Below are 9874 nucleotides of genomic sequence, written 5' to 3'. Positions count from 1 at the left end.
TACAACTTGGGTGAGCAAAGTTGCAACAAGACCCTAAATGATTCCAGACTATTATAATGTTTGTGCCTTAGGTGTGTAATTTAGTGCACTGAGTTCATCTGATCTGATATTTCACTCACATTTTTTTTTATTGGTATCAGTGTAAAGATGAGAAGAAAAAGCTAAATATAGCTTATTTTCAATCCTCTTCTGTCTTCATCCTGTCCCACAGAGCTCTCTTCAGACGCTGGGCAACTCCAGACCAAAAGGTCTTTGACATATCGGGCGTGTCTCCTGACATGATGCAGCTCGTCATCGAGTTTGCGTACACTGGCTCTGTTTCTGTGATGGAGGACAACGTACAGGAGCTGATGCTGGCAGCCGATCAGCTCAACATAATGGCCGTTGTGCAAACTTGCTGCGACTTCTTGGGAGAGCGGCTTTGCACACAGAACTGCATTGGCATCTTTCAGTTCACCTTCATCTGCTTCCACCCCAGACTGCGGGCCAAGGCCTACCACTTCATCATTGATCACTTTGAGGAGGTTGTTTTCACTCAAGAGTTCCTGCAGCTCTCTGTGCAGGAACTCACTGACCTCCTTGAAAGACAGGACATCAATGTGAGAAAAGAAAGCACTGTGTTTGAGGCCGTCCTTCGCTGGATCGCCCACATGCCTGAAGAGCGAAACAGTCACATCGCTGTGCTCCTGTCTAAGGTATGACACCTGTCTGTCACTACATATATTTTAATTTACATCTTTAGCATTTGGCTGATGGTGTTTTCCTGACTGCAACAATAATGAAAACTGTAAGGTCATTTTAGTCAAATTTAATTCAATCACAAGATCAAGTCCAGCTAAGTTTAAGGTTACTTTCACACCTGTTTTTCCTATAATTCAGTTTGTGTTCAGACTAACTTATCAATCAAACTAAGATCTGTAAGATTGAAGTCATATGGGCTGAAAGGTCATTTTATTTGGCGACTGACATCCTGCATCATCAGCACTAAATGATCCCACGTGGGGAAATCAGATTGTGCAGACTGACAGCAAGTCATGCTGCACTTTACTGCACCTTTGGGTTTATCTGTCTTTATCATTAATAGTCCAGAACATATTCTGTAGAAAAAGCAAACTGTCTGATCTTAATGTTTCTCTAGTTTTGCCCATGTGCTGGTGCACACATGATGATTTGGCATGGACATACACTATACATCACTTACAGAAATCTAGAGATTACTCAAAGCTTCACCTGGTTACTTTTATGAAAAAAAAGTTTGTGTCACATTTGCCAAAACTGTCACTATATTCGGAAAAAAACAAACATGTCACTCCTCTTCCTTCTGCTTCCAATGGCATTTGCTACAATCTACCACAGTGTGCCAAAAACAACCAATCAGGGCAGAGGAGTCTGTAACGCAGCTGTCAATCATATCAATTACTGTTCATAAGCAGCGGTCAAACTAGACAGATCAAATATGAATCAAGCTTCTGTTACTACATTGCCTATTTCTCACCTCAGATGTTTTCAGAAACATACTTCAGTGCACTGTTTAGCTGTAAAATGAGATGGTTGGTCTGGCTTGTGGGCAGTGCTTGGTACTCCGGTCTATGGTATCCAACATGGCTGCATGGTCACAATCTTTCTCATTTTACAGCTAAACAGTACACTAAAATATGTTTCTAAGTAAACATTTGAGGTGAGAACTAGGCAATGCAGTAACAGAATCTTAATTCATATTTGATCAACGCTGCCTAATTTGACACTTTTACTGCAGTTCACGAGCAATGATTGACATGATTGACAGCTGTGTTAGAAACTCCTTGGCCCTGATTGGCTGTTTTGGGTGCGCCTGGGACATACTTTTTTTAACAGACTGTCTGACTGTGAGACTGTATTTCTGTGTGTGTGACAAAAAGTAATTTTCATTTAAATTACCAACTGCAGCTTTTGAGTTTCGGATGTTTAAAACTTTGGGAGGCAGGATAAATGAGTTAAATGTCATGAGAATTTAACATAATTATAAAATGGCAACAGAGGTCTGGACACAAGTGCTACAGTTCATTAACTTCAAGATTCTGTCCTGTTTTGTCCTTGTAGGTCCGACTGGCCTTGCTGAGTCTAGACTACCTGCAGCTGAACGTGATGGCCAATGAGCTGGTGACAAACAACGCCATGTGCCAGTCCATGGTCAGAGAAGCTCATGACATCGTTGATCACTTCGGGGGAAACAGGGCCATTCTGTTTCATCTCTGCAACCCCCTTGTCCGTCCTCGCTTGCCTAAAGCCATCCTGTTGGCCATTGGAGGCTGGAGCGGCAGCAATCCAACAAATGCCATTGAGGCATATGATATCCGCACTGACAACTGGATCAACGTGACAAACTATGATGAACGTTCCCGTGCCTATCACGGTACCGTCTTCCTCAATGGGGATGTCTACTGTGTTGGTGGCTTTGACAGGGCGGAGCATTTCAACAGCGTGCGCAGGTTCAGTCTGAGCTCACGCACCTGGCATGAGGTGGCACCCATGTACTACCGCCGCTGCTACGTGAGCGTCACTGTGCTGAATGGGTGCATCTATGCCATGGGAGGTTATGATGGGTACACACGACAGAGCACTGCCGAACGCTACACTCCCGAGACCAACCAGTGGAGTCTTATTGCATCCATGCACGAGAGCAGGAGCGATGCTAGCTGCACAACACTCCACAACAAGGTAGGTGTTTTGAAACCGATCTCTGTGAACTGCAGACAAACTGTCAAACTAAGCACAGCTAATATCTGATCACAGTATAAGTAGACATATATATAACATTTTCTCTTTGGTGATAAGGCAACATTGCACGTTTAATTTATCCTTCCAGTTTATTTCTCAGTTAGACGATAAGATTCCTCACTAGATGCCTCGTCTCAGCTGTAATTCACTCATTATCTTGCAGAAGTGTAGAAATAATTCTGTTATTTTTTTTACCAGTTGAAGTCAAGAAAAATGCTCAATCACTAAAAACCCTTTCTATTCTCCCCAGATTTACATCTGTGGTGGTTTCAATGGGCATGACTGCCTGCAAACAGCTGAATGTTACCACCCAGAGACCAACCAGTGGACAATGATCGGCCTCATGACCTCCCAGCGCAGTGGAGTTGGCGTCACTGCATATGCAGACCATGTCTTTGCAGTAAGTACACGAAACTCAGCTGATGCTCCCATAACATACAAACTGTGTGAGGTGTTCAAAGATTTGGTCAGCAGTTAGATTTAACTCATAGACGCTTTAAGGGCAGGCGTTCTTTCTTTGACAAACTGCTTCCATCTCCATTTCAAACATTTGAGACTTTATTGTACTTTTCCTCCCAAAGGTTGGTGGCTTTGATGGCTCCGCCCGTCTGCGCAGCGCTGAGGCGTACAACCCCCGCACCAACACCTGGCATGAGGTGTCCGTGATGGTGACCCCCCGCAGCAACTTCGGCATCGCAGTGCTTGAAGATCTGCTCTTTGTTGTCGGGGGCTTCAACGGCCACTCAACCACCTATAATGTCGAGTACTACGACGCAACAACTAATGACTGGCATGTGGCCTGCGACATGGACATTAACCGCAGCGCTGTTAGCTGCTGTGTGGTGTCCGAACTCGACAACATCGTTGCCTACGTTTCACCTCGTGACGCCCTGCCATTTGTAGATTCGGAGGATGAGTGTGCTGAGTTTGAGTCAGGAGACTCTGACTGACACATCTGAACTGTGTCCTTTGCCAAGACCCACTCTGGCAAGACTTGAACATCATACAATGAAATAAATTTCCTTGAGCATTTAACTACTGTTGCTCCTGACATTTCTCTTTTCACATTGAGTATGAGAATGCTCAGTGAGAAGGTTACTGTGTGCAGCCTGCAGACACAGTAACCAAACTATGAAACTTAACTGTTGATTGTTATCTGGTAAGTGTGTATGCAGTGTGCATGCAGCCCTGCTGAAGACATTTTTAGGGTGTTAGCAAGTAGTTAGCAATGAAAAGGTCTGCCCCATTTAAGGCTCTTCTGAACATTACAGTTATGCATGATACCCTGGCATTAATAGGAGATCAAATGTTGTAATAGGCACAAACGTAGGACTGAATCAGATAGTAAAAATAAAGTGCAATTACATCAACATAAAATAATAAAAAAGACCACTATCACCATAATCACAGGTCTACCCTCCCATACCCTAACTCCACTCCTCCCACCTCCCTCCACCCACAGAGAACCATCACTCTTCAGCTGTTGTACAGTGTGTGCCCATGGTTTGGACTGTTTGGATTTTCCATGGCACATCTTATCCTTCCCAAATTGAGTGTGTCAGTTAAATCCTCTCGCCACGGACACAACTTTAATTCCCTTAGTTAGTGACATCAACTTGTCGCTCAACAAAGCACTCCTGCTGGTCACTCTGTGGTTATGTTTTATTTTTACATCAACTACAAACACAAACAGAACTAGTTACAGCGAAAGAAGGCGAGCAGCATACACATCCATACAGTTTAAGCTACCATTACATTGTCTCACAGATCCACTGGCTTCTGGCACTACAGTTGAAGTCGTTTAAGCCAATGAAATCCGTCATTGTGCGAATGTCACCACAGTCTTCTCCTCCAAACGCATCATCGGGCTGCCCAGGGGCCCAATTTAACCTACAGATGGAAAGAACACATGACAGAACCTTAACACTAGCTTTTTCCCCACCAGGGACAGCTTTGCGCGTAATGTTAATTCATTCAAATAAACACAAGAAGTTTGTGCTCTAATAAAAAGAAAAAAAGGGATCAGCACTCAGTGAATAATCCTCCTAAGCCCTACGATAAGCTATTATGGCAAGGCTTAACTATACAGACCCGTGAGCAGTGATAACTAACGTCTTTGGGGTCATCGGGTGGGAACCTCCTTTCACCGGTGTTTCGTCTAGTTAGTCCCACGACACCTCCAGGAGGCTAGACAGTGATCTCTGGCGTCCCAGAGACACTAATTATAGTTACTGTTCTTTTTCTGTACATAGTGTTTTTGATCATTTTGGTTGAAAGTGTGCTGCATCTTGGACCAAACCCAGCATTATTGAAGGGTGTGGAAAGTGATGTCACAGTGCACTGACGCACCCTGTAGTACACTTCATCTACTGCAGCAATGATGAGAAGATAAACAACTGGAGGTCAGCAAAATCACACTTTTAAACTGCTGCTACACTTGAAATCACCGCTTGATAAGCAGCAATGTCTCGCAAAAACACAACCACTTTTTTGGCACTATCCTGGCAACAAAACACCAATGTTTGCAGAGACTGGCCGCTAAAGCTCAAGCAATCAACCAACCAATCTGATTTGATTTAATATTGTCCTTCTACAAAGTCGAGGGCCTTGAGAGACAGATTAGTAAAAGCAAAGGTCAAACGCACTGAAAAAGTTTAAAACCTTGTTTGGATCAAGCTCCAAAAACAAACCCAATCCCCCCCAAAAAATTTTTTGGGCATTTTACTTTTCTGCAAACCACAGATACAATACATTATTAGATTTGGACATGAAAAAAAAAACACTCTCACAAAAAGAATATGTATAGCAGTGATGTCTTGGTAAAAAGCAACTGCTTTTCGTGGTGCTATCCCAGCAGGAAAAACAGTGAAGGAATGCTACAAACACCTGTTTGGTGCCTAAAAATCTGCTGGAAACGCAGCAATGACTCGCTAAAAAATAACTGGTTCTGCTGATATCGAACAGTGGTCTGCAGCTTGGTGGGCATCTCGTCTAAGTGACACACCATCCACCATCCCCTATAACATATTCCTGGTTTGCAGAAACGTACAATGCAAACATTTTCTTCTTGCCACTGGGCTGTGTTTTCCTTCCTTTCTCTGTTTCTCCATTAAATCAGTTACTTGCCACGGCAACAGACAGTATTTTGCACAGCTACAGTATCCTATCCACCACTGAAAACTGTAGAGTTAATGATCATCATTTATCGTAATAATGCCACCATTCGACAATGCCTAATATTTTATTGTGACTAAAGTATCGTGATAATATCGTTTCGTGGATCCTCTGGTGATTCCCAGCCCTACTAGTAACCCATATCTTTATCAATATCTCACCCGTCTTTGTCCACTGGTGTTCCATCCACCCAGATCCAAGTCCCTTCCTTCTCCCTGTCAGTCATACCAACCCACGCTGCTGCGGTGAATCCAGTGAGAAAGGCCTGTCATAAACCAACATTCACTTAATCAGCAGGCTCAAAACACACAGGGAACTACAGCATCACACACTGTTGACCGAGATATCTGAGATTCTGTTTTCCACAGAGCATTTGTACAGTTTAATAATGAGATATTCTCTCAGGCTATTTATTTAAAATAAACACTTTAGATGGTTTCTCAAATCAAGAGGAAGCAAATAAAGACGCTGTAAACACGCAGTGGGGTACGGGAATATGAAGGTACCTGTTCCTGCCTGCTGTTGATGATGACCAGGTCAGCGCCTCTCTGCATGCAGTCCTGCCGGCTGTCGTCCCAGCTCCTCCCCCTCTGTGAGGAAATGTAGTAACAACTGGAGCCGAACATCAGCCAGCCCTCTGGACAGAACTCTTCCTCTGTCTCACCTCAACACAGCAACAACACAGACAGCGTGTCCCAACATCACATGTCACAACAGGGAACATACTGAACAGAACAATCTCATGATGCAACAGAGAACAGGATGCTGCAAAACACAACAAGCCACAGAGCTGCAGAGGGTAGTGAGATGAGTGTAAGAGAAATCTATGTCGGACTTAAACCTTTAAAAGGTCTGTTAACCTACGAGGAAAACATTTTACTTTTTACACTATTTCAAGAAAGACATGTATATATTTAAAAATGTGATATCTCAATTCTGCAACACAAATTAAATTCCCTTGACCATGATTTATATTGGCAGACATTTCAAAGGCTGAGTGGACAAAACAAAGCTATATTCATGGCAACATACAGTACAGGCCAAAAGTTTGGACACACCTTCTCATTCAATGCGTTTTCTTTATTTTCATGACTATTTACATTGTAGATTCTCACTGAAGGCATCAAAACTATGAATGAACACGTGGAGTTATGTACTTAATAAAAAAAGGTGAAATAACTGAAAACATGTTTTATATTCTAGTTTCTTCAAAATAGCCACCCTTTGCTCTGATTACTGCTTTGCACACTCTTGGCATTCTCTCAATGAGCTTCAAGAGGTAGTCACCTGAAATGGTTTTCCAACAGTCTTGAAGGAGTTCCCAGAGGTGTTTAGCACTTGTTGGCCCCTTTGCCTTCACTCTGCGGTCCAGCTCACCCCAAACCGTCTCGATTGGGTTCAGGTCCGGTGACTGTGGAGGCCAGGTCATCTGCCGCAGCACTCCATCACTCTCCTTCTTGGTCAAATAGCCCTTACACAGCCTGGAGGTGTGTTTGGGGTCATTGTCCTGTTGAAAAATAAATGATGGTCCAACTAAACGCAAACCGGATGGGATGGCATGTCGCTGCAGGATGCTGTGGTAGCCATGCTGGTTCAGTGTGCCTTCACTTTTGAATAAATCCCCAACAGTGTCACCAGCAAAACACCCCCACACCATCACACCTCCTCCTCCATGCTTCACAGTGGGAACCAGGCATGTGGAATCCATCCGTTCACCTTTTCTGCGTCTCACAAAGACACAGCGGTTGGAACCAATGATCTCAAATTTGGACTCATCAGACCAAAGCACAGATTTCCACTGGTCTAATGTCCATTCCTTGTGTTTCTTGGCCCAAACAAATCTCTTCTGCTTGTTGCCTCTCCTTAGCAGTGGTTTCCTAGCAGCTATTTGACCATGAAGGCCTGATTGGCGCAGTCTCCTCTTAACAGTTGTTCTAGAGATGGGTCTGCTGCTAGAACTCTGTATGGCATTCATCTGGTCTCTGATCTGAGCTGCTGTTAACTTGCGATTTCTGAGGCTGGTGACTTGGATGAACTTATCCTCAGAAGCAGAGGTGACTCTTGGTCTTCCTTTCCTGGGTCGGTCCTCATGTGTGCCAGTTTCGTTGTAGCGCTTGATGGTTTTTGCGACTCCACTTGGGGACACATTTAAAGTTTTTGCAATTTTCCGGACTGACTGACCTTCATTTCTTAAAGTAATGATGGCCACTTGTTTTTCTTTAGTTAGCTGATTGGTTCTTGCCATAATATGAATTTTAACAGTTGTCCAATAGGGCTGTCGGCTGTGTATTAACCTGACTTCTGCACAACACAACTGATGGTCCCAACCCCATTGATAAAGCAAGAAATTCCACTAATTAACCCTGATAAGGCACACCTGTGAAGTGGAAAGCATTTCAGGTGACTACCTCTTGAAGCTCATGGAGAGAATGCCAAGAGTGTGCAAAGCAGTAATCAGAGCAAAGGGTGGCTATTTTGAAGAAACTAGAATATAAAATATGTTTTCAGTTATTTCACCTTTTTTTTGTTAAGTACATAACTCCACATGTGTTCATTCATAGTTTTGATGCCTTCAGTGAGAATCTACAATGTAAATAGTCATGAAAATAAAGAAAACGCATTGAATGAGAAGGTGTGTCCAAACTTTTGGCCTGTACTGTACCTCTACAGGTAAATATGGATTTTTTGTGATTTTAGTAACTGGCCCTTTGAGTGTTGAGTGCTTCACATGGAACGTTGTCTTGTCAATAGACAATTGTGTGATATACTGCAGAAGTACAGAAACATAATGCATTTATGTAAGAAGAAAAATCTGTTTTTCAAGATAATTATCTAAGAATTATGAGGAAAGTCTTCATGGACAAAATTATCTGAATTAACAAGATTTTTACAGTATCAAAGAATTCTGAGAAAAAGGTATCTGTGGAAAAAATAATGTTTTGTCTTTCTGGATCAGTGCGGTTATTAAAGGTAACTTGCGAGACTCGAGAACAAGGAGTCAAGGAGTCTCGCGCGAGTTGCCGTGTAAACACAGCACGCCTGCAGACTAACTGACCACGGTGAGAAATGATGCTGTAAAAGTGGAGTAAATTACATCTTTTCAAGTCAATTTTGCATGCTGTGGCTTCAGGGCACTTGGATTCCGACAGACGAGCCGCTCTGACGTTTTTGAAATGCAGAGTTTTATTACATTTTTAAAATGTGGGTTCCATGCACTTCAAGTGTATGGAAAAATCCAGCTAGCTGATTTGTAATATCAGAAATGTGGACTTTCACTTTGACTCATTTGAGAAAAATAAATCAAAAGAGGAAATAAGATAAAATGTTAAATGCGATGAAGACCTTGCAAATTTAAATTAAGACTATTAAATTACTTTTTAGGTCAAATATTTGTAAAATTAAACGAGACATTTTAATACTTTTAAAGGACCTGCAGATAGGGAACCAAAAGAGAACAGTTAAGAGGCATTAAAAGCAAAATGAGCTAAAAGCTGCACACAGCCACAGAGTCAGGTGTCTGTTTACCTTCAGCAGTGGGTTCAGTCAGAGCAAGTCTCAGAGCGATGTTGAGAACCCCTTGCAGAACACACAGCAGGGCAAAGCTCAGGAGAACCACGCTGAAATGTTTTAGCTCTGTACAGCACAAACACACAGACCCCGTTAACCACAGACTACAACATAAACTATTTTAACCTGCTTAATAACCATAATGTTGATACTACTTCTGTGTTAAGAGACACATTTTAAACTTAAATAACCTCACATTCTGGATTACTTACTTGGTTTTGGGGTCTTCTCTTTAGCAGCATCCTCAGGTTCAGGTTTGGGGAATTGCTGATACTCACCAACTTCAAAGCTGACACTTGCCTCATTAGATTTAAAGAATGCAGCCATTTTGAAGCAGCTGCAGTGACAAAGTGTTTTCTGTCTGCTGCTGTGCAGC

The 9874-nt window shown here is 42.7% G+C and overlaps 2 protein-coding genes across 3 annotated transcripts; one reads left to right on the top strand and one right to left on the bottom strand.

The window, feature by feature from the left end:
* The first annotated feature begins 276 nt into the window (after positions 1-276).
* LOC117256056 (kelch-like protein 10) lies at positions 277-4159 on the top strand. The gene is made up of 4 exons (XM_033625357.2): positions 277-695; positions 2080-2697; positions 3008-3157; positions 3339-4159. Exons 1-4 carry the CDS (start codon positions 279-281, stop codon positions 3705-3707), a joined length of 1554 nt encoding a protein of 517 aa, XP_033481248.2. The 5' UTR covers positions 277-278; the 3' UTR covers positions 3708-4159.
* Positions 4160-4401: 242 nt separating this feature from the next.
* LOC117256058 (asialoglycoprotein receptor 2-like) lies at positions 4402-9862 on the bottom strand. 2 transcript variants are annotated; one of them, XM_033625373.2, is made up of 5 exons: positions 9711-9862; positions 9457-9564; positions 6438-6595; positions 6093-6196; positions 4402-4647 (listed from the first exon to the last, which is right to left on the bottom strand). In XM_033625373.2, the coding sequence occupies exons 1-5, from the start codon at positions 9823-9825 to the stop codon at positions 4509-4511; spliced, it is 624 nt and encodes a 207-aa protein (XP_033481264.2). In that variant the 5' UTR covers positions 9826-9862; the 3' UTR covers positions 4402-4508. The 2 variants fall into 2 exon arrangements, with proteins under 2 accessions (XP_033481264.2, XP_078022877.1); XM_078166751.1 differs by lacking the exon at positions 9457-9564.
* Positions 9863-9874: the final 12 nt, after the last annotated feature.

The sequence above is a fragment of the Epinephelus lanceolatus genome, chromosome 3 (genome assembly GCF_041903045.1).
Source record: "Epinephelus lanceolatus isolate andai-2023 chromosome 3, ASM4190304v1, whole genome shotgun sequence".
NCBI lineage: Eukaryota > Metazoa > Chordata > Actinopteri > Perciformes > Serranidae > Epinephelus > Epinephelus lanceolatus.
This window is presented reverse-complemented; position numbering and strand designations above follow the sequence as displayed.